The following is a 23792-nucleotide window of genomic DNA, read 5'->3' as shown; positions in this document are numbered from 1 at the left end:
TACACAGAAATTTGGAGCTAATATCTACAAGGTATCCGACTAGGCAAGCAGACAGCACGACCACGTGGGATACCGCCCTCTATCAGGACAATAACAAATCATGGCGGGAAACAGGTGAGTGGATAAATTTCGTCTGTCAGTCTGAGCAAATCAAGCTGTATTTTGGATAATTTCAGTCTCCATAAAAGTGAATTGTTGGGAGTATTTGAAGAAGTGTTACTCTATGAATCTGTTATTCAAGTGACAAGCGAAGTGATACATTTTTCTGGACGTCAATTTGTCTGTTAGAAAACTAAAGACTTTAAAAAAGTGTTGGATCATTCTGGCATGTACTACTCATCATGTAGGCCATGTAGGCCCAGGCCTACGTATGGCAGATTCTTCGCACAACATTGTCGTTGTCATGGTTGTGACTTCCAATGGACGAGATGGGAATCAGGCCATTTACACTTTCGGAATTTATTTACCTTGAATGTCAGTCATTACAAAAATGTGGACAGGACATAAATCCCGGACTGAGTCTGAGAGAAACATTTCCAATTTTGTTAGAAAATACTTAGTTTAAAAATGAAGATAGTGGATATTTTGCCAGAGGTAATGACGGCAAACTAACGATTACTAAAGGTTTGCCGACGGCAATCCATATCAACAGAGGGCGCTGTACTCTTTAAAATAGGGCTGAATTATAAGATGTATTAAATGCCCACCAAAAGTTGTGTAGCACGTTTGGTGTAATGGTTAAGCAAATGCTCTAGTAAGCGGGATGACTCGCGTTCGATTCCGACCGCACCACATTTTAAAGTTTTTTTTTCTCATCCCCAAATAAATAAGAATATTCTTCTTTTATTATTTAACATGTCTCAAACATTTTTTGCAGAGTATTACATTTTCTTTTTCAGATTTGTGGCTCTGGAGGATTTTTTTTAAAAGGGAAATAAAGTCCGAAATTATAAAATGGTCTGAATCCCATCTTGTGAATACGAGGTAACAACGATAATTTTGGCATGGAGCCAGACTAAAACTTTTCACCGGAAAATGTTTAAGTACAAAAAACAGTAACTGCGCATGTTCAGTGCATATCCGGCAAACTAACGTTTACTAAAGGTTTGCCGTCTCCGGCAAAATATACACTACCAAAAATGAATGCAATTCCCCATTATCGATTATTACTAGACTTTGTACACAACCTAACCACAGAGGAATAAAAACACAAGTGGTCACTGGTCATGCTGGTCAGCTGGTGGTGTCTGGACTCTGGATACTACATCCTATTCCACCTGCCTACTGTGAGTGCACTTCGTCATGTCCATGAAAGCTATCTAACAACATGTCTGACAATCATGACAATTACTAGTTACTGTAGTCCGAACATCTCTCAAGTCTCTGCCTGGGAAGGCATCATCTTGTCATCGGTCGCACCACCATGACATAAAGTGAAATATGGTAGATGTTATTTACCGCACAACAAAGTGACTCATCATGTGCACGATCCGTCACTTCGTGGTGCGGCAAAACTACGATAAGTCACTTCCGTTGTGGTGCACCCAACAATGTGCACATGCCTGAGCTTGATGAAAACAGGAACAATTGTCCTTTTTTTCTCTTGGTTATCCAGAACTCTTTCACAAGTCCAGACCATAGCGGAGCTCGCCAAACTCGATGAATCTGACCTTGCACCGACATGCCAGTGTCTTTACTTTGGGTCGGAGCTCAACGCAGCCGACATGGTTCTCATGGAGGTGGAGAATTCCACCTTGGACTTTCTAGAGAAGGGAAAGAGGTAAAGAAACAGCGCTAAGGCCAAAAAAAATAATAGTTCTGCTTCCGGTTTCCCTACCTACCCTATTCTGACAGCCCCTACCCAAATTTTTTTATTGGAAAAATGAGGAAAAAACACCCAAAACCATCACTTTATACCTTTTACCCTTGACTAAAAAATTGGCAAAAAAAAAAAATTCCCTACCTACCTACCTACCCTATTTTCGAATGCCATGTAATCGGAAGCAGAACTATTTTTTTTTTGGCCTAAAGTTATCAGCTGTATAATTTGAAAACCAAACCATGGCAATATATATTGTGCCAAGAACATTTCAAAAATGTGAAAAAAAACCAAATTCAGTAGTTGTGTCTTTATGGAGGTTGGACCAACCAGACAGAGGTCCCAAGTACAGCTTTGAATCATTCTCAATATGATATTTCATATTTTTTTTCCAGCATAGTCATCCGAGGAGAGAAAACAGACAGTGCAGTGTTATGTCTGGACAATAAGACCTACGACATCAAGGACACAGATACATCCAACACATTGTTGATCCTTCCTCAGTGCTCCACACCGGATGAATGCGTAGAGAGTAAGAGGCAAATTGTGAACAGACAGGTGAGGATCGCAAACATTTCTTCTCTTCGTGGGTTCGAATCCCACCCGAGTGATTTTTTCCAACTTTCACTCGGGAGGTAACACACTGAGTATACAGTGTTAAAAAACGTCGTTGAAGGGCAAAACCTAATTTGATTTATATCACCCCGACGCAAAATTCCATCTTATAATATTTCTTCTCTTGTTTTACATTTCTATGTGCTTTGCTTGTATGGGTCATCATTCATGTTATTCTCAAAACTTATGTCCAGTTTTGACTGAGGGTAAACCTCACGGTACACAAGGTAGGATTCGAACCTGGGTCCTCTATGTTTCAGGAAGCATAGTCAAATGTTACAAGAGGTTGTCAGGGTACGTCATCACGTAGTGTTCGAAAACTCAACATTGCTCACAATTTCTCTATCACTCGCACAATTCAACCCACAAGGTGACCGGTCTCGCCAACACGGTGCACAAGGTAGGAATCGAACCTGGGTCCTCAATGTTTCAGGAAGTATAGTCAAATGTTACAAGAGGTTGTTAGGGTACGTCATCACGTAGTCTTCGAAATTCAACATTGCTGACAATTTCTCTATCACTCGCACAATTCAACCCACAAGGTGACCGGTCTCGCCAAATCTTACTACGAAGTCAAGCTGATGCGGCCCAAGCTTCGCAAACTCCGCTCCCTTTTAGAGGACTGTCCGTACAGTGGGGATGTGTATGAGGAGGAAGCGGGAGGCAAGAGGTACACCTTGGATCACATCTTAGATGTGGTACAGGCCAGCGAGACGGAGATCAGGGATGAACTGAAGAAGTTGCGAGCATGTCACATCAGTGGTAAAGAGTGCAATCATTAATTATATTAGAAAGTTGGAAATGTAGTTTTGAAGTTCAAAACCATGACATTGTTTCTTATAAGGGGTGGGTCATGGTTGTTTTTTTGTTTTGTTATCTAGGCTTTTGGAGGATGCTCCATTTTGACTACGAGTGTCAACTGTTAAGTCACATTCTGTCTCTCATTGAGGAAAATTCCTGGAATTTCCGCAAGATACCTCTTGGAGAAACCCTGGACACTCTTGAGAACCTAGAGCCAAGGTTAGTGCTTGATAATCGAGTGTTTGGATCCAAGCATATTAATTCCCTAGAAATTAACTCCAGGCGCTTGTCATCCTGTGCAAGATGACGCTCTCCCAAAGCAAACTTTTCTCTGGTTTCTGTTCCCTTTTAGAGCAATCTTGGAGCACACCTTTGAATGCTTTGGGGAGAGACTTCCAAGACAGGAGACAGAAGGTAGGTCCTGTCACATGGCTGTGGCGTAATTGTTGATATCAAGATCATTCCTTTGATTAAGCAATGACTTTCAGCTCCTCACAACAGCATTACTGGATGGGAGATTGTGAGGTCAAAGGTCACGAGGTCAGATGTTTTGAGGTCAAAGCCGAAGGTAGGATTGGAGGGCGCCACATGGTTGGCTTGTTTTGAGACTTCAGTTTGCTGTAATACATTTTTACGGGTCCTTGGAGTAGTCCTAATGACGCATGCTTTCAACATTATAGTATTGACATACATGTATTGATAAGCCCCTCCCTCAAGGAAAAGGTCTATATAAAATAAACTTTTCTTTTGTGCTCTAACAGATGATGAGGTGTTTTATTGCTTAGATGAGGACAAGGTCTGCCAGATGTTTGCAGAAATGCTCCTTAGGCCTGCTGAGAAGGTTTGTAGCATCCCCTGTCCTCCTCTGCCCATCTCCCCAAATCTACTGAAGAAAATGTTGAACTTAATTTCAAGATGAATAAAAAACTTGTATTTTAATAGAGAAATTTCCCTTCAATAATTTAAAGTTTATTTTTTCGTACAACTGGAAATGTATCTTTGTCATTGTCCAGTTCAATTTGGCCGAGTTCTTGTTGTCATGGCAACAGAGTGTACCAGAAGGAATGACCACAGGGATGCACCAACTTCAGGTGAGCTGAGGAATATACCATGGAAACATCTGATTTATATGAATACACAAATGTTCAAAAGTGTCCAAGAATTCACCCCGACCTGTTTACTAATATCTCCATGCTCACTACTGTAACAAATCATATATATTTAAAGATCTTAAGAGAGTGAGTTTTTGTCATTTACACCTTATTTCTTTTTACAGGGGGTAGCAATAATAGACAAGAACAGTAAACCAGAGGTCATCTTCCATTTCCCTTTCTGCTTAATGCCAGAAAATGAAGTTGACAGGTAAATAATATTTTGCAGACATGGAATGATCTTAAATATCGCCATAACGTAGCTTTGAAGCTTCTGTACTTTGTACAGGGTGAGTAAATAAAAAAGAAAAGGAAACCCAAATGTCGAGACCATTTTTTCAATGATTTTCTGCATGTAGAACTTTAAAAAAGCTAGGATATGAAAGCCCAATTCATAAGCTTTCTTTTTAGTACAAGAATCATTCAAATCACTCATGTACTTTCCAAGTTACGGAATTTTAAACACAAACACCGTTTTGAAGTTCTGTCCACGGATCACAAAAAAGGTAAGTGTTCTTTCAGCAAAACGAAAACAATTTACATAGGGATGTGTCAATTTTCGTTTTGCTGAAAGAACACTGAATTTTTTTGTGATCCATGGACAGAAGTATAAAACGGTGGTTGCATTTAAAATTCAATAACGTGAAAAGTACATGAGTGATTTCAATGATTCTTTTAATAATAAAAGAAAGTTTATGAATTGGGCTTTCATATCCTAGATTTTGAAATTGCTACATGCAGAACTTCACTAAAAAAATGGTCTCCACATTTGGGTTTCATTTTTTTTAATCACCCTGTTTAACAAAGAAACATAGAATTTTCCATTGATTTCATTTGTTATTCATATTAAGAAATATTTGTACAATGTGTGGAACTCTCACAGGCTAGGCATTTAACTGAAGATTATCATTTCAAATGCTTATTTTTTTCTTTTAAAACATCTCAGAAATATTTTGAGCAACCTTTCATCTTTAATCTTTGTTTGGTTTGTTTGTTGTTTTGTTCAGATTTAACTTCCTGTTTAAAACCAGAGATAGGTGGACACAGGAGGAGATGTTGCCCTACATAGAGTAAGAAAATCCATATTGATTGAGTCTCTATTATCCGAGATCAGGCCTAGTATAAGAAGTAAATGGAATCATGAGAAAGTTCAAGGTCAAGAGTGACCTACAGTAGGTTTGCACTCACCCATGGAATTAAAAAGTTCATCAATGGACCATCCATGGAATAAAAAATAATTCGGGCACCCTAGTATTTTACAAAATTCCTCTAACATTGGTCATTGTTTTGCTTGACAGGGATTTAGTGACGGAGAAGTTGTCAGCAGGTGCCTTGCTACAGAAGCATGCGAGGGCTTCGGTAGGTACCAATGGCGTCCGGGTGTATAACTCTAAGAGACCCATCAAGTAGGGTTTGTCCAGTCATCAGATGGCTGCTTGGACTCACTGGAACAGGTGAAACCAATTATAGCATGGTGTATGAGATTCTGAATCTGTGGTTCTCCCTAAAACACAGACTGGGGGGGGGGGGGGTGGTGTTTGGTTTCATAAGAGGAAAGGTGGAAAAGAACAAGACAGAAGTTAATCAACATTAGCTTTTGCCCTTCACCGACGTATAAACACTGTATACTCAGTGTGTTACCTCCGGAGTGACAGTTGGAAAAAAATCACTCGAGTGGGACTCGAACCCAGAGACAGGTTGGCAAGTCTTGGTTGGACCTAAAATCTTGGTTGATGGCATTATTTACCCTTGACGACTGAGCCAGTCAGTCAGTCAGCGAGTCAATGACTATCGTTCAGAGGACAACAGGCTAGGGTTTCAGGTCCAGCAAAAGTAATGGTGAAAACGGATCCCAGAATAAGTTGAATTGGGATTCAGCACTTTTGTAATTTATGTTGTACAAATTTACTGTTCCTTTAATACATGTACTGTATACTATTCATTTAATACAAATTATATTTATGCATAATGTACAGGCAACTATTCCGCAGTTCAGACTTTTAAGTTGGGTTACATGCAGAGCCAGGTCATACAGTACTGTGCTGTATTTCAAGATGATAACTTATTGTCTGAAAATATTTAGGAAAGGGCAAGACTGAAGGAAATTTTGACAGAGCGAATGAATTCTTGATGTCAGATTTCAAAGCACATATAACTGGCACCTATCTTATTTTGACATTAATTTAATTGGTGAAATTGTGAAGCAGCATTTTTAGAGCAATAAAAAATATTTTGAACACATCAAATCCATTACATACCCATGATTATTTCTGAACACAGATTGCTACATTCCCTAAAAAGAGTTGTGGTACATAGAATTAACTCCATTATATTAATCTTCGGAAACAATGAATTTCTTTTCCGTGGGCAAATAATATAAATTGTTTTGTCCAGACCATTTTGTCCCGAATGTTGGTCATCTTACAACAACAGAGGGCGTTCTGTTAGTCGTGTGTTTGTGTGTTAGCATTTCTATCAGCTTGAAGGACAAGAATGGGTACTATCCAAAAGTTCAAAATTACAGCAAAGCAAAGCAAACCTGAACCTTTCAAAAGGAATTTAACCCCCCTTTTTTTTAGCACGGTAAGTTTGATGATTAACAGATACATGTACTACTTTTGTAGCGCCGAAGGCTCTTTGGAAAGCTAATCTTGGAGCGTCTGCGCAAAGTTCAATTAGTGTAATTAGCCTGAATTAAATCTCCAAAATTCTGAGATAACAGGCCAAACCTTGTGGTGTTTTTTTTTATCCTTGACTCTGCCCTTGACTTTGGATTAACAATTTATCAAGCTGTTGCCATTCACCACACTGTATAAAAAATACATGTAAAGATTTATGCCAACTGTAATACTAAAGTGTTTCAGTTAAATGCTGTGATATTTTTTACATAGCGCTTAATAACGAATGCAAGTACGAGTTTTTGTTGGCAAATTGAAACTGTTCGCATGTATTGTTACAGTTTTTATCAAGTAGAATATACATGTACCGCTTATGTGTTAATTTTGAATGCTCGTTTTGAGAAGTTAGTTCAAGTAACCAGCTGAGCCAAAAGACGGCCATGTCCGTGGTGCACTTTGGAGGGATATTTACGGGTTTGAACGGGAGGACCTTATGCCACGCCCCTTTGATCGCTTCTCGCACGATTAATAGATATCGTGAGGGCAAGTCTCCGGCAAGGTCAGTTTATCGTTGCTGGTATCTGGCCCAATGACACGTACCCCAAAAGGCTGGACTCCGGAGAACAATGCCGGCAGAACACAATTTTTGGGGGGCGGGGCCGGGGCCGGGGGGGAGGTAGAGGGTTCAAATGTATTGCTTTTGTTGAGTTTTGTGGGTGGAGTACCGTACGCATGTCCCATTTAAAGAAAAAGTTAAGACAAGATCAAGGTACCAACTTTTACGACAACGTGGAAGTAATGTCGGACCCGAAGCAATAGAATTATACCCACAGATACGCGGGTCGCGTCGATGCACGATGCCACGGCACTCCACACTCGTGGATCCATCGTGACTTTCAGTGTATCAAAGTATTCTAATAATAGCTGCCGTAAACTCTTGACTCAACGGTTAGGAAAAAGAAAGAAAGATGTTGATGCTTATTTTGAACTTTGGTATAGATTGTTAGAATTGAATAGGTCAACCTTAATGTTATAGACCACCGTGACTAAAATCGGGCAAGCTATTGTACGACATTATCTTACCATTGGGGCTTTGCGTAGGTGATTCTAAATATAACCTTAATTGTCTATAGTTCCGGGACCAGGCTCTGAATTTGCCATTTCGAACTACATTTTACTTCAATGGGTTGGTATCCTATGCAATATTATGCTACGCGTTGCTATATACGTTTATTAGGAGGAACCGAGTCAAAAAATAAAAGAGCAGAAAACATGTGCATTGTGCAATGTACAACAATCATTTTGTATGCATAGCGAATGCGGTATTGGCGACAACAAAGCGGATGGCCGGGAAGGGGGGGGGGAGGGGAGGGGGATGTTCTTGCCCGAGCGATCACAGGACGAATAATATATGCGACCATGATTAGCATTTCGTTTCCTGAATGCTTTCATAATATACCCGCATTATGTACACTACATGTAGGCCTATATACATGTACAATGTACCCGCATTATATCGCCCGCGCACCCTGATTACGGTGCCCACACTACCCGTATTTTTGTATAGAAGAATTCATTTCAATAGCAATGTTTAAAGAATGGGAACTGAAATCGATCTCGCTACATGTGTGCTGCAGTCACAAACTGTGCACCATAAATGTTGAAGTCCAATCGATCGACCGTTTTCAAGGGATGTGCACACGAATTTGTAGCTTAAGCTAAAAACGGGTCGGGTGTACCATTGACGTACCTCAAAACAACAATTTGTCGTCAAACCCAACGACCCTGTATGTGTACTTGTTGCTGGAACGCGCATTTTCAGGTTCGAACTTGAAATTTTTAATTGTTGTTTTTCTTTTAAATTGCCCTTTAATATACACATGACCTTCCACGTGTTGTTCGTGTGAATGCCGTGTTGACAATAGAGGCAGTAGGCGTCATCTGTTATTACTACTTTCTGATTTGTTTCGTGTGGATGGGCTGCATTTTGCATTTTTGTACGCAACGTGTCATTACTGTCTGACTGCGAGTTTATTCGCGCGTAACCGGAAGCACAATAAAAGTATTGTATCGCCAGGTCGTTGCAATACTGCCCCTCTATTGAAAAGCATCGCCACCGCTATATTATTCCATAGAGTAAGGAACAGTTCGAACCAGCCAAACACGTATACCGACCGTAGCCTAGTGATTCAGACGCTGCATAATTAGTGACTAAGATGGCGGACAGCACCAGCTACGTGTTGGTAACGGGAGGAGCGGGTTACATCGGTAGCCACACCGTGCTGGAGTTGCTGAAGGAGGGCTACAACATCCTCGTCGTTGACAACATGTCCAATTCTACAAAAGGTGGGTTGTAATTCAAACTACTGTGATGATGTTTGTACAATTTGTTGAACCACTGCACAGTTTCTGTACAGCCGGCCTACCTGGTCATTAAAATGTGGGCGTGTCTGTGTGCCGTCATGACTCTGTCCTTCCACGCCTGTTTTTTTTAGTGTGTTACGCCCTGTCCGTGCATGGTCCTATAAGCTAGGTAAGGGCCTGCATTGATGATTATAAAAATTCAATAGACGAATGACCTTTGACGCTTGACCTCGATCATCCCGTGGTATATAGGTACGAAAGACCTCCCCGAAAGCCTCCACAGAGTTCTACAGCTTGTTGGCGGGAATAAGAAAATCTTATTCTACGAATTGGACCTGCTTGATGAGGAGGCACTGAGGAACATCTTCAAGAAGGTAAAACACTAAACAGAAAGCTTGCACAGAGCACCCTCATTGTTAGATCGCAGCTAGATTCCTCTTTGACATGAGTTTAGTTTACTGACTTTAGTTTACTGAATTTGAATAACGCAACTTGCCCACTGTGAGGGCGCTGTTTGCATGCTCTCCATATGCATCTTTCCTTGATGTCAATTACATTTCAAATCCTGAATGCTTAATTTTTTTGCTTATTAATTAGCTGTGAGTTTGTTTTTTCTCGGATATCACAAAATCACAGGGCAGGGGTCATATGCATTAATGCTCTAGAATAAGCTAAAGGTCACTAATTGTCAAATTATTATTATTATTTTCCAGCACAAGATCCAATATGTGATTCACTGTGCGGCCAAGAAGGCTGTTGGGGAATCTATGGAACAGCCACTGTTGTACTACAGGATCAACATCATGGGCACACTCAATCTGCTGCATGTAAGTCAAGGATCGATGGCTTAATTGCTTGATTGATTAAGAAACAGGTGGAAATTGGGTTGCACCTGTAATGATCAAGCAGCTTTCAATATTAAATTAACATTTTTTTTACATAATGCAATTTGTTCTGCCATGTAAACCAGTGTTATTATAAAAGTGTATATGGTATAAATAATTTAAAACAGTGATAATCAAACCTATTTAGATACTATTTTTTGCTTATATGTCTCTGCACAACACATCTCTAATGTAATTCTTGGTAGGGGATTGGTTCCTTCCATCCACTGTGTCCAGATATGTTTCAAGAAGGCCTCAAAATATTTTGGCAATTCTGTAAATTGTCTTCATGTACCAAGTACCTCAGAATTTTAAAATTTGCCATTGAAGTATAATTAAGAATAACTTCAATTTTTTTTTTTAATTGTTAAATATCCAGTTAACTTAAGTCCACTCTTGGTTGACGATTTGATGTTAGATGTAAAATATTTTTCCTGCTAAATTGGACTTTTTAGGACTTATTATCACTTTCAGATGGCTGATAGGTCACTGAAGGGATAAATTAGTGATGGCCAGATATTGGAATCTTTCCTTAATTTTGGCCACTGTAGGTCATGGAGGAGTTCAAGGTGAACAACTTCATCTTCTCAAGTTCCACCACCGTCTACGGCGCCCCAGAGAAGCTTCCCATGGAGGAGACTCAGCCAGTTGGCAGAAGTATCGCTAATCCCTACGGTCGAACCAAATACACCGTGGAGATGATCCTGAAGGACATATTCGCATCCACCGAGGTGAGTGGTGGTAGGGATTAGATTAAAGAATTAGTGTGATACAGATTAACTGAATTAGAAGAGATTAATTCGGCAAGTTAAGCCATAATTAGGTAGAGCTTGACAAGAAGTGCATTATTACAGTGCGTCGTTGATTATAACATCTTCACTGGAGTTCTTCTATATGTAAAACCACTTCATCTTTGGAAAGAGGTTAAATTCAATTAATCTGGATTAACAGAGATTAAAAATGGAATGTTTTGACATGTAATGATACCTTTTTGCTAATCCCAACAACCTAACCCTTCAAAATACAACTGCACGTTTCATTGGAATCTGTTGGAATGAGTACTGCACTTGAGTAAACTGATTATACTTTGCATGGGGTCAGGCATACCACCATAATCAGAGTCCAACAGTCTGGGTGTTGATGGTGTTGGATTTTGCAAGAATGAGGAAGGTTCCTAGTAAATCACTGAAGGGTTATTATAGTACAGGCATTATGTGAAAAATTAAAGGGTAACCTCAAACAAATTGCAACAGAAACCATTTAAAAAGGTTATTACTCAGAAAAATCTCCTCTATAACATATTAAAAGTCTTAAGAAATCCGAGTGGTGGAAAGTAGTTTTCTAATGTGTTTCTTAACCACACCCAGTACCACTTTTTTGCTACTTTATAACGGAAAATTTAGTGATGCTGCAACAATATATTTAATACTAAACACAGAGAGTTGATCTTGTTTTATTATTGAGATGCCCATTGACTTCAGAAAAGATCTGTAGATGACTTATATTCATTATTATGCTGTAATATACTATCTGCAATATGAGATATATGAATCTATATATATATATATATATATAGTTAAATATCAAAATAGCGCGTTTACATTACTTTCAAAATTACATGGCTAGTTTTGTGACTATCTAATTGGCACTAATCGATGTTTGCACTGATGAACATCAACTTAAACATAATCAAATTACTTAACATATATATGTCACTTCCAAATATTACAAGTGAAATGTTACTTTAACAGTGACGAAGACAGTAAATTAAAAAAAGTACACTGATGTTACTTTTAAGCAGCTTTCTTGTAAAGCCCTTACACAGCTGCTGAAACAACGTGAAGGAAAAAAGATGAAAATTACATAATTATAAACAAATAACTGGTAATGAATAAGTTTCTTAATGCATAACCGAATTTATTGAAAATAGCAATGTTCAGTGGTTTGCTATACTACTCAGGTGGGAGGTAGTACAGGCAAAATACTTTTTTGAGTGAACCTCAAACAAATTGCAACAGAATTTTTTTTTTCACCACAGTGCATTTCTATAAGGTTCCTAAATTGACATACTAAAAGTCTTTAAAAATCCAGGCGGTGGAAATATGCCAAATTTGCATAAATCCAAAATGGCCGCATATTTTAGGACTTTCGCACTGATTTGGTCATATTTCATATACATGTACTAGGTAGCTTTTTGAGGTATTTTAAACAATAATTTTAGTCCTTTTACATTGATTTACTCATTATTCTAGACCTTGGTAACTTTCAATATCCCTATGTTTCCCAAATTTGCGAAATGCCGATAATAATTTGCATAAATGCCATTTATTAATTTGCATAGATTAAAGTTAAGATTATGGCTGTCATGTGTGGACATGTCACAATTAAACTTTCCCTAATAATTCAAGTTTAGTCATGTACATAGATAAATTTCATATAAATTTCAATCCGAAAATACGTGGGCGAGGGTTTTATACCCCTCCCACATGGGTGCAAGCCCGGAATTGGTGTGCAACAAAGGAAAAAGGAATTACGATTTGCATAATTCACCTAGCACCCACCTCCAAAGTTACATAACACTTTACGGCCGTAAAAAAATAGTGATTGATAAATCAACTCAGAAAATAAAAGGAATAATTTTAACAGTCTTGTGACACCCTGTACATAAACACATTTCAGGGACAAAAATCCCTACTTTAAATCCACTAGTACACTGCATAGGGATATCACATTTTGCAACACGTATGCCAACTTTGAGATGAGCCAAAAACCGAACAAAAAATATTGTTCCCAGTTGTTTGATATTTTGTAGCGAACATCTTGGGGTTTAATTTTTATCCAAGTTTGTCTCAATGTCGGGTGATCCACTAGGTTAAATTCAAGGTCAAATTAAAGGTCAAAATGTCATTATACTTCAAATAACCCCGACATGAAAAAAAACAATGGTAAATTTGGATTTCTCATGATGCAACCTTTCAAAAGAAATTAAGATTAACAAATTTGGCTCACAGATTATAGAAATATGGTCATTTAAAAATTGCAGCAATGTCCATTTTGACTAAAATTGCCTGGGCGGTAGCGCGAAAACTGTTTGTCCGATGGTGCTAAAACTTAAAATTTAGGCTTTTCAGCCGAAATTACCCCATTAACTAAGTATGATCCAATTTGAAGAGGTTGGGGTTTCAAATTTAAAAGTTTTTTTTTTTTGGGGGGGGGGGGGGAGGTGATTTGACACTGAATGGCCCCAATGTCAAATGACAAAATGTTGTTTAAAGTACCCCGAAAAGCAATAGGACGAGAGTTATTACTAGATAGCATATTATGTCGTATTTTTGGCCACTGCATTTTTCTTTGCTAAAGAAGGAATTTTTCTCATATTTGGATAGACTTTACCTTCCTAAGCTGGAAATCCATTGGTAACATTTTTTCTATCTACCATGTGGCGGTCATCTTGGAATTCAAAATGGCCGCCATTTCGGGCCTAATTTGTATCTAACTTCGGACCTGATTGTCATAAGAAGTTCAGTTTGGTGGCAAACCCCATGTTTTTGACACCAAGGAACCCAAGAAAATCATTGTTGATGGGATATACTCCCAGTGGAGTACCCCATCAACAATGATTAACTTGGGTTCCTTGGTATCAAGAACATAAATTATGTAGTTTGCCACCAAAATGGCCTTCATACGACATTCAGGAGTCACCTTATTATTTAAATGAAATCCAAGATGGCCGCTATTTTTGAATATCCAATATGGCTGCCATCCATTTGGGATGCCTAAATGTGATAATTGGATTCCTTGGTATCAAATTTATGGGCTTTGCCACCACTAATGACTTCATACAACATTCAAGTCCAAAATTAATATGCAAACAGTTCAGAATGGCGGCAATTATGAAATATCCAAGATGGCTGCCATCAACTGTAAGTACCCTGTCCACAGTGATTTACTTGAGTTCATTCAAATACATGGACTTCATAGGACATTCAGGTGCAATGTTATTATAAATGAAATCCAAGATGGCGGCTGTTTTGAAAAAAAAACTCAAGATGGCTACCATCCATCTGGGATACATCATCAGCAATGGGTCATTAAGATTACTTGGTATCAAATGTATGGGGTTTGCACCGAAATTGATTTCGTACGCCTTTCGAGTCCAAATTTATTATGCAAATAAGCCGAAAATGGCGGCCATATATTTGAAATATCCAAGATGGCTGCCATCCATTTGGAGTACACCATAAACAATAATGTACTCAGGTTCCTTGGTATCAAAACATGGGGTTTGCCATCAAAATGAACTTCATGTGACAATCAAGTCCGAAGTTATGATACAAATTAGGCTCGAAATGGCTGCCATTTTGAAATCCAAGATGGCCGCCACATGGTAGCTGGGAAAAATGTCTCCAATGCATTTCCGGCTTAGGGAGGTCAACTCTTTCCAAATATGGCAAAAATTCCTTCTTAAACAAAAAAAGCAAAAGTACACAAGGGCTAATATACTATTATGGCCGCAAATCTTATGAAAATCATGTAATTAGCGGCCTTTTGAATTTATGCAAATTAGGCATATTTCCACCACTTGGATTTTTAACAACTTTTTTAGGGACCTTATAGCAATGCACTGTGTTGTGAAATTTGACTTGGATCATCAGGGAAAATTCAATTGGTACATGTCCACACACGACATCCATTATTTTATCTTTAATTTAGGAAAATTGATATACGGCATTTATGCAAATTATACGGCATTTGGAAAATTTCAGAAACATAGGGATTTGGAATTTACCTAGGACTAGAATAGTGAGTAAATCAATGTAAAAGAACTAAAACTGTTGTTTAAATTACCTCCAAAATCTACCTAGTATGAGAAATATGACCAAATCAATGCGAAAGTCCTAACATATGCGGCCATTTTGGATTTATGCAAATTAGGCATATTTCCACCACCTCGATTTCTTAAGACTTTTAGTATGTCATTTTAGGGACCTTATGGAAATGCACTGTGGTGAAAAAAATTCTGTTGCAATTTGTTTGAGGTCAAACCTTATATTGCCTGTACTATTAGGGTTAAGCCTCTTGTCAGGCTGCAGTAAAGATAGCGACTAGACATTTTAGATGGACTCTTAACAGAAATTTTGATAAAACGGTTCTTCATTTAATACCTTTCTTTTCAAGCATCTCAAGCGTGATTATCCAAGGACTTGGCCGTTCGACAAGAACCAGATAATTGACTGGAACATGGTCATCCTTCGCTACTTCAACCCCATCGGTGCTCACGAGTCGGGCCAGATTGGTGAGAATCCCTTGGGCCCGCCCAACTGTCTGGTGCCTTACGCCACGCAGGTCGCGATTGGGAAGAGAGACGAACTGAAGGTGTTCGGAGATGACTACGAAACTCATGATGGCACAGGTATGTCCACTTGAGGGATGAGGGGTCGGGGTGGTGATCTAGGTCTCAGTGGGGAGTAGAGAGTAGATGAAGGTATTTGGGGACAGGTGGGGTCATTGGGGGTCAGAGTGGTGATCTATTGGTCTCAGTGGGGAAATGAGAGTAGCTGAAGGTATTTGGGGGTGATTACAAAATGCATGATGCATATGGCACGGGTGGGGTCATTGGGGGTCAGGGTGGTGCATCATTGTTGATGTGATTAGGTCACTGTGGTGAAAACATGCATGTGGTGAAGTCACATACAACCATACTCTCATACCATCAAACCATCACCCCAATTCCTGTGGGGGCCAGCCACAGGCATCATAGTCTTTGCTAGAAACCTAGTTTTGCTTACTGCTTAGGAAATTTCTGACCTTGGCAACTTCCTGTCCTCTGCAGCTCCCTGAAATTGGCTGCTGTTTTTATTTTATTCGCTGGTATTTTTGTGGAATTCTACTCAAGTTTTTTTTTACCACTACATTATTGTATATTCCCAGGAGTACGCGATTACATCCATGTGGTAGACCTAGCCGTTGGCCATGTGGCCGCTCTCAAGAAACTAGACGAGAAGTGCGGCTTCAAGGTCTACAACCTTGGCACCGGGAATGGCTACTCGGTGCTGGATGTCATTAAATCACTGGAGAAGGCGTGTGGGAAGAAGGTTGGTGTCTTGTGCTAATATGGATATGGCTACAGCTCTGGTCAATGCTGGAAAGACTGAGACATACGAAATTGCTCAATAGTCAGACAAAGTTGGCAGAAGAATTTTTTTTCTACATGTAGCTAGAATCTTATGTGTTGCTGTAGTCGGTTTCCCTGATTCCAGAATTGTTGGAAGTCTGACAAACTTGGCCAGAAGACTTTTCCCAGCTTGAAAATTTATGTGTGTTTTTGCTAACATTTGCAGGAATTGATTAGTATGCATGCAGTTAGTCAGTTTCCTTTATTTATTGAGAATTGTTCAAAGTCAAACTGTATTTGAAGCTGTCTTTTGGTGCGGGAAACTCTATTTTATTATCTCTTGACAGTTAAAGTACAGCATCGTTGGTCGTCGAAGTGGTGATATAGCGGCTGCTTATTGCGATCCAGGTTTGGCCGAGAGGGAGTTAGGATGGAAAGCAGTCAGAGACTTGGACAAAATGTGTAAGTCTTAATTCTCATCGTAGATTATCTCCTTGGAAGTCAACTTACTTAAGGTTTTCCACCCAGTAGATCTCATTATATCAGGGATAAAACTTTTCCCCGCACAAGCCGATTTTCTCATTTTTTTAATTCATACTTATGCCTTAAAAAAATTTGGAGGGAAAAGCAAAAAAAAAAAAGACAAAGATGATTTTTCTCATTTTTCACTTCACACTTATGGCATTACAAAATGGGAGAAAAAAAATAAAGTCTTGCAAACCTTGAAATGTCCTCTTTTGTTATTTCCCTTTTTGCATGCGTGTTATGAACACTTAGAGTGAGACACTCCCATAAGTCCACATCTGATATCACGATCAAGTCCTTTGATTCGGCCCCGATTTGTCGTTATAAGCGGGTTTTCGTTATAACCGGAGAGGAAAAAAATGTGGTTTGGTTTTACACTTCACCACACCGTGATCTGAATTGGAGTGATTAAAATGAGCTTCCATTCAAATGGGGACGGGTGTTTTAATAAGTGGCATTGGTTTGGTACACTTTTCTGTTCTTCCTTAGCTTATATTTTGAATGCTGCATTTAGTTCATTTACCTTTAATGAAAACAGAGTCGACCTTACAAATCTTTCCTTTTTTTCTTTTTTGGTCCGGTAGGTGAGGACCACTGGCGTTGGCAAGCCCAGAATCCCAACGGGTACGAGGTTTAACCCGAGAAATAGCGAGAAGTAGCGAGAGTTCAAATACTTCTTGATGCTGCAGTAGTCTTTCTTTCCGCCAGAATGTGGCGAATATTCCGGGATGGCATCACGGAAGATAGCTAGATCTAGTTAGAATTGTTTAAATTGAAGTTAACAATAAAACATATTTCAAACAGTTGGAATGTAATGAACAATTTAATTGTGAAAAAAAAATAAAATAGGTTAAACGTCAGACTACACTTAAAAACCCCCAGCAAACTAACATAATGTGTATAGGGCAATTGAAAGGTTGAACAAAGATGTTGAATAGAGCGGGGTTTGAACCTGCGGCCTCTGAATTACCGTTCCGGTGCTCTTAACTGAGCTATCTAGCCCTATGTTGGCGGTTCCCAAATCGTTCAACTCTTCAATAATTATAATTTGTGATTCATTTGAGTATATAGAACATCTTAAAAGAAACAATGGGTTTGAATTTTTTTGTTAATGGTATAGGCATTTATTTATAGGCAATAATTTGGAAGGAATTAAACTTTTTTTGGAAAGGCCCGTACCCGTTCAAAAAAAAGTTTAAAAAATTGTAAGTTGTATATTTCTTGCCGTTACTTGCACATGTGGTTAGTTTTCACCATTTTGTGAAATGCAACAAGAGAGTGACAGTCCGTTCAAGCCTAATACTTTCACGCAATCGTTAGAATTCAATTCTATTTTTATAGATGGAATGTTATTGTTCATGAATCGAAGTGTGTCATTTACATAATGTTTTAATTCATCTCAGTTTTTGGATTTAAACGCTTATTCAATAAACCACAAATGATATTGAAGCGAATTGTGACGACCTTACGTTTATTATGCGGCTTCAAAATCAAGTTAGTGATGTGACGTTGCGGAGGCTTTCCAACTATACACTGTAAAAAACTTGGGCAAAATGGGTTGATAATTCGACCAGTGCTGGTCGAATTATCAACTGCCTACACTCTTGGGCAAATTCTTCCCAATAGTTTGACAGTTTTTACCCAATTCAACCCAATAATGAGGTAATTTCATACCAATGTCGGGTAAATTATGATTGCCGTACAGTATTTTACAATAATACAATAATAATTTTACAATAATAATAATATCGGAGTCTTATATAGCGCACGTATCTACCAACTATTAGGTACTCAAGGCGCTGGAGATATGTCTATTATTAAAGAAAGGTAAAACAAGTTTATGAGAAATATGAGACCCATTATGAAGCACCTTAAAAGGGTTTACAAGGTGCTGCGGCGCATATTGCAGCCACTGCCAGAAACACCGGGGCAAACCCCTTCTCTTAGCGATAAGTGTTACTGGGTTCTTTAACGTGCATTACATTTACACAACACACGGGACCTACGGCTTTACGTCCCATCCGAAGGACGAAGCAATAATGGTAAAGTGCCTTGCTCAAGAGCACAAGCACCATGTTCCCACGGTCGGGATTCGAACCCATGTACCACTAACCAAAGGACCACAGTACCCCTCCCCACATTCAACCACACTTTGAAGTGACCACACCTTTAATTTCTGTTCAGTGATGTGTGCCAATTATAAGGACATTTACCAAATGGGGCAAGTTTTTTAGCATTTTCCCCCTAAATCCAAAATTATCCACAAACACACCTAACCTATTAAAAAACCAAAACTAAAATCCAGTACTTCATTTGCATGTACCTGAACGATCGAAGTACTGTAAGTTTCTGTGTGTTAAATTTTAAAACGGCTAACAAGACTGCGGCTGCTTGTTCCAGTTCTGACCGCTTTTAGCTTCTTGTCACTAAATTGGTTAAATATAAATAATGTATTTGTGTAGTTTAGCAAGCGGAATTTGGACTTTTCAAGGGTTCGTCTAATCAGTTGTTACCTTATCAGCACACTTCGTTAACGATCAACGAAGTACCCTACTGTGTGGTGGCTTATTGTAAAACGTGTTTTTAAATCAGTGCCACACACCCGCCAAGGACGGTGTAATCCTCGATTGTGTACTGGTAAGTTTTTCCTACAGATTTTCATTATATGCATGGAATTTTCAGGAGCATCATAATTGCTTAACCTTCAGAATTGCTGTGTGTTTTGGGGTTTACTTTTTATGTTTTAATGTGTATTTTAGCTGTACTGTTGGTCATGTTATAAGAACTATAATATGAATGGCAAAATATTTTTGAAGTCGGCAGAAAAGAAGGAAAGGGGATCACAAATACGCCTCCATCATCTTAAATGCCCCATACTGGCAATCTCCATGTAAAGTTTGGAGACAGATGAGCACAAGCAACGGCCTTTTTCAAACAAAACTGAGAATTTAAAGGCATGCAATCCCTGTCTATATTTTCGTGTCGGTTCACCTCATTGCGCTTTTATCAAGTTTTCGTATTTTTAACACCACTTCAGTATACATGTATTAAGATAATTAAGAGATTGCATATTCTTCAAGATGTTAGTCATAATCAAGACCGTTTTATTATCGTTCTTCTAGGTATTGTGGGCTCCGCAAGACGGCTGCTCTATGCCCTAAAGATGGCTTTTCGAAGCAGACTTAGCGGCACACTGTCATTCTTGATATGCGTGGGTCTGTACCTATCCCTTTTCAACCGCCCCTTAGACGCCAAAGGGGCCGCGTCCAAACAGGTGTCAGATCTTACACAAGACGGGGAGCAGCTGGATAAATCCCACGCCGAGAATGCTGCAGAATCCTCATTGGGAGGAGCGGAAGCTGACAATCGGAGAGTCACCCGACGACAATACTCCGCAACCTTTGATTGGTATCAATGGTTTCTTGACAAGGAACTTGTAAACCCAGGAAATTTTGGAGGATATTGCGGTAAGTAGCTTCTGAAAACAAACTATAGCTAGATTGTTTCAATAATTTTGTTAGATTTTATCATTTTACTGTAACCAAAATGGCAACCATCAAGTTCACATTTTGGACGTTGAACCCGAGAGGGCAAAGTCAACTTAACACGAATATTCAGATTAATACAACTGACCTAATTATAACTATTATTTGAAAGCATGGTGGCTCTTATGATTTTTGCTCTTTGTTGTTGACCTTGATTTGTTCTAATTATAACTCCGATCTTCTCCGGGAGCCCCCCCCCCCCGGCACCAGAATAATGTGACTTAATACCGCTTTGTTAATTTGGTACGTTTGTAAAAAAAAAAAAAGCGTGCCGTACACACAATAATTATGGAAAAAAAAAAAAAAACTATTTTCTTCCTTTTTGCTCGATCTTGTTATTTATTATTCCTGTTATTTTTTCTCACAGAAGTCGATCATCATCAAGTCCGTCGCATGGTCAAACCACGCAAAATCGTCATCATCGGTTCCGGCCCAACCGGTCTTGGCGCCGCTCAGCGACTCTACGATCTCCGGCAAGAAGACAACAACACCGTGATTACGATCCTGGAAAAGGAAGGCAAACCAGGAGGCCTGGCTTCGTCTGAGAGAGATGAGATGGGGTTCCTCTGGGACGTCGGAGTTCACGTCGTCTTCTCCCACTACACCTACTTCGACCGAGTCCTGAACCTGGCAGTACCCGAGTGGAACTACCGGCGCAGGGCGTCGTTTGCCTTCATGAAGGGATCAGACGGAATTCGGAGATTCATTCCTTATCCTGTCCAGAACAATATCCACACCATGGATAAGGTTGATCAGCAGAGAAGCCTGGCCGGATTAGAAGAGATTACCAGAAATCCAATCTCTGGCAAACCGGTGAATTTCGACGAGTGGATGCTGCAGAAATTCGGAGTTGGTCTCGCTGACGTCTTTATGAGGAAGTACAACAGGAAAATCTGGACGGTTGACACCAAGGAAATGAACTCGGCCTGGGTTGGTGAGAGGGTTGCCGTGCCGGACATTGAAGAGATCAAGACCAAGATTGACGAGGTGGACAGCGGGGCAAACGCCAAGGATTCCGAGTGGGGACCGAACCGCTTCTTCCGTTATCCAAAATACAACGGAACCGGCGGGATGTGGGAGTCTGTTGCAAGGCGTATTCCAAGACGGTGGTTCAATTTTCACTCTAAGGTCATCGGCATTGATGTTGACAGGAAAGAAATCACTGTTGAGGTTGGTAAGGATGCGAAGCATTTGGAGACTATCGAGTACGATTCAGTGATATCTACAGTTCCCCTTGACGTCTTCACTGGTTTTATAAGAAGCAGTGATGAGTCACTCAAGGAGATGCAGCAGCTAGCTTCCCAGCTCGTTCACACTCACACACACGTCGTCAGCGTCGGGCTTGCCGGTCAGCTACCCGCGTCCCTTGCCGACAAATCCTGGGTGTACTTTCCGGACTCAGATTCCCCATTCTACCGCTTGACCATGTTCTCCAATTATTCTGATGACCATGTGCCCAACCCAGCAGCTTACTGGTCACTCATGTGCGAAATAGCCGAACCAGAGGTTAGCCCCAATCCAGGGTACTGGACCAGGGGGAATCTGATCAAGGCATCCATCAAGGCTTTAGTCTTGTACGGGTTTGCCACTGCTGATATGGTAGTCTCCATACATTATCGCCGACTAGAGCATGGGTACCCCGTTCCTTCGCTGAGGAGGGACATGATCCTGGACACGGTTCAGCCTTGGTTGCAATCCAAAGACATCTACTCCCGCGGTCGGTTCGGAGGATGGAGATATGAGGTTGCCAATCAAGACCACTCGTTCATGCAAGGGGTCGAGGCCGCGGACAAGATTGTTCTCAGCGTTCCTGAGCTGTCCTACCCAGATCCAAATCTCGCCAACTCCAAGAAAAACACAGACCGCGTCGTCCCGCTGGATTGGGAGATTGTCATCGCGCAAGACGACCACCAAGACCTCGAGTGGCTGAAGCCCTACGCCGACCACACCCTGGTGTACCATCTAGGGACAGACCTAGGACCCTTGATTCAGTTCTACGCCTGGCAGCGTCTTGAAGGCACCCGACGCAAGGCACAAGTGTTTCTTCACCACATCACCACCAATTACGACCAACTGGCAGAGGTAACTATCTTTGCACAGGGAGACCAGGAGAAGAGCAGGTGTTTCAAGTGCTTCGGAAATCCACAAGAATTCCTCTCGTCTGCAAGGAAGGCCGTCTCGTGCGAGTGGAGGGACTGCTTGGACTCCGACTTGGGTGCTGCTGATGAGTTTCCGCAGTGTTCCCAAGACAAGAAGAATGGAACCGAAATCCTTGGCATCTTAAATCGGAACTGTTGGGGTTCTGTCCGTCAAGGAACGGGATTCAGCCATTGCTGGGATGGATGTTTCGGGGCAACAAAGGAAATGATACGAAGGCATTCTCTAGAGTCTTATCGCCAGGCCTCGACCTACTTGGGCACAATCTCAAAGGATGATGAGGATCACTACCTAGAGACACTGTGGCACCAAATGCTCTCTTAAGTAAAGACAGTTGTTGTGTTTTTATATAGAACCCATGTAATGGAGTTGTTTTCAATCCTTGGCGAGGTCCTGTACTTCATTTTAATCAAAGCAACTGCTTAACATTTTGAATCGAACAATTTCATTAACTTGTAATTAAATTGTCTCCTCAAATAATTGGGGAATTTGTATTAATGCATTGCAAAGAACTGCGACTTTCAAACGTTGTTATTGATTCGCAAATCGTTGCATTTGCACAAATTAGTTTCTGTAATAGATGTTTCGGTTACTATTATGAATGAATGTGAATATTGATATACAATCCCAATGAGTTGGTACATGCTCCTTAGGCTTATGCTAATTAAAATAGCATTTAAATAAATTGTTAACATCAGCTATGGCTGCGTTGTAGGGTTATAACCTTGTATGTCTTACAACCCTTACAGATGAACCCATAACAAGTGAACTTAGTTAATAAGGCTTCAGTTCAATGAGGTCGCAAGCGGGCCCTTTAAAAGTCCGCCCTCTCCGGTCAGATATCGAATATTTTAACCGTGAGGACGCACTTATGAGCAGTAGCTATCCAAGGTCGCTAACTCACGTCTTCCAGAACCGTAAAGGGAGGCAAGAAGAATGTGGACAGACGGTTTCTTGGAAGGGGAAGTTTCGCGGCGGATGCATCTTATACATGGCATTATTGGTACCGAGTTTCACGCCATTCCTTACTTTTCTTCCCAATTCCTAGTGAATTGTAATAATGTATTGTGACCAATATCCGTCCTTAATTTCTCCGTGCATAGATGTGAAATACCACTCTTATGGAGAGCCACACGGGACATACTTCTCAACGCCAATTCTGATATCCAAAATGAGTTCAAGAAGACAACAGAGCTGC

General features: G+C 40.1%; 3 protein-coding genes across 3 annotated transcripts; all 3 read left to right on the top strand.

Moving 5' to 3' along the window:
* The first annotated feature begins 6 nt into the window (after positions 1–6).
* On the top strand, positions 7–7393 carry LOC119729081 (sister chromatid cohesion protein DCC1-like). The gene is made up of 11 exons (XM_038201586.1): positions 7–114; positions 1616–1780; positions 2215–2377; positions 2977–3196; positions 3316–3454; positions 3588–3649; positions 3997–4076; positions 4249–4326; positions 4512–4597; positions 5394–5456; positions 5685–7393. The coding sequence occupies exons 1-11, from the start codon at positions 101–103 to the stop codon at positions 5794–5796; spliced, it is 1182 nt and encodes a 393-aa protein (XP_038057514.1). The 5' UTR covers positions 7–100; the 3' UTR covers positions 5797–7393.
* A 1188-nt stretch (positions 7394–8581) lies between these two features.
* On the top strand, positions 8582–18341 carry LOC119729078 (UDP-glucose 4-epimerase-like). The gene is made up of 9 exons (XM_038201583.1): positions 8582–8826; positions 9140–9350; positions 9621–9742; positions 10082–10195; positions 10804–10983; positions 15431–15665; positions 16184–16347; positions 16715–16829; positions 17477–18341. The coding sequence occupies exons 2-9, from the start codon at positions 9221–9223 to the stop codon at positions 17527–17529; spliced, it is 1113 nt and encodes a 370-aa protein (XP_038057511.1). The 5' UTR covers positions 8582–8826; positions 9140–9220; the 3' UTR covers positions 17530–18341.
* Positions 18342–19264: 923 nt separating this feature from the next.
* On the top strand, positions 19265–23601 carry LOC119727075. Its single transcript, XM_038198944.1, has 3 exons — positions 19265–19529; positions 20015–20359; positions 20805–23601. The coding sequence occupies exons 2-3, from the start codon at positions 20056–20058 to the stop codon at positions 22916–22918; spliced, it is 2418 nt and encodes an 805-aa protein (XP_038054872.1). The 5' UTR covers positions 19265–19529; positions 20015–20055; the 3' UTR covers positions 22919–23601.
* The last annotated feature ends 191 nt before the right edge of the window (positions 23602–23792 follow it).

Source organism: Patiria miniata, unplaced genomic scaffold, assembly GCF_015706575.1.
Source record: "Patiria miniata isolate m_02_andy unplaced genomic scaffold, ASM1570657v1 HiC_scaffold_20, whole genome shotgun sequence".
NCBI classification, from domain to species: Eukaryota; Metazoa; Echinodermata; class Asteroidea; order Valvatida; family Asterinidae; genus Patiria; species Patiria miniata.
The sequence above is the reverse complement of the archived record's forward strand: the minus strand, read 5'-3'. Positions and strand labels throughout refer to the sequence as shown.

What these genes read in the sequence shown, in the direction of transcription:
- LOC119729081 (XM_038201586.1), top strand. An exon ending in CAGGGATGCACCAACTTCAG is followed by an intron (nt 4,327 to 4,511) that starts GTGAGCTGAGGA and finishes TTCTTTTTACAG; the next exon opens with GGGGTAGCAATAATAGACAA. An exon ending in CCAGAAAATGAAGTTGACAG is followed by an intron (nt 4,598 to 5,393) that starts GTAAATAATATT and finishes TGTTTTGTTCAG; the next exon opens with ATTTAACTTCCTGTTTAAAA.
- LOC119727075 (XM_038198944.1), top strand. Translation starts at nt 20,056, where the DNA reads ATGGCTTTTCGAAGCAGACTTAGCGGCACACTGTCATTCTTGATATGC. An exon ending in AAATTTTGGAGGATATTGCG is followed by an intron (nt 20,360 to 20,804) that starts GTAAGTAGCTTC and finishes TTTTTCTCACAG; the next exon opens with AAGTCGATCATCATCAAGTC.
- LOC119729078 (XM_038201583.1), top strand. Translation starts at nt 9,221, where the DNA reads ATGGCGGACAGCACCAGCTACGTGTTGGTAACGGGAGGAGCGGGTTAC. An exon ending in CATGTCCAATTCTACAAAAG is followed by an intron (nt 9,351 to 9,620) that starts GTGGGTTGTAAT and finishes CGTGGTATATAG; the next exon opens with GTACGAAAGACCTCCCCGAA. An exon ending in CGAAACTCATGATGGCACAG is followed by an intron (nt 15,666 to 16,183) that starts GTATGTCCACTT and finishes GTATATTCCCAG; the next exon opens with GAGTACGCGATTACATCCAT.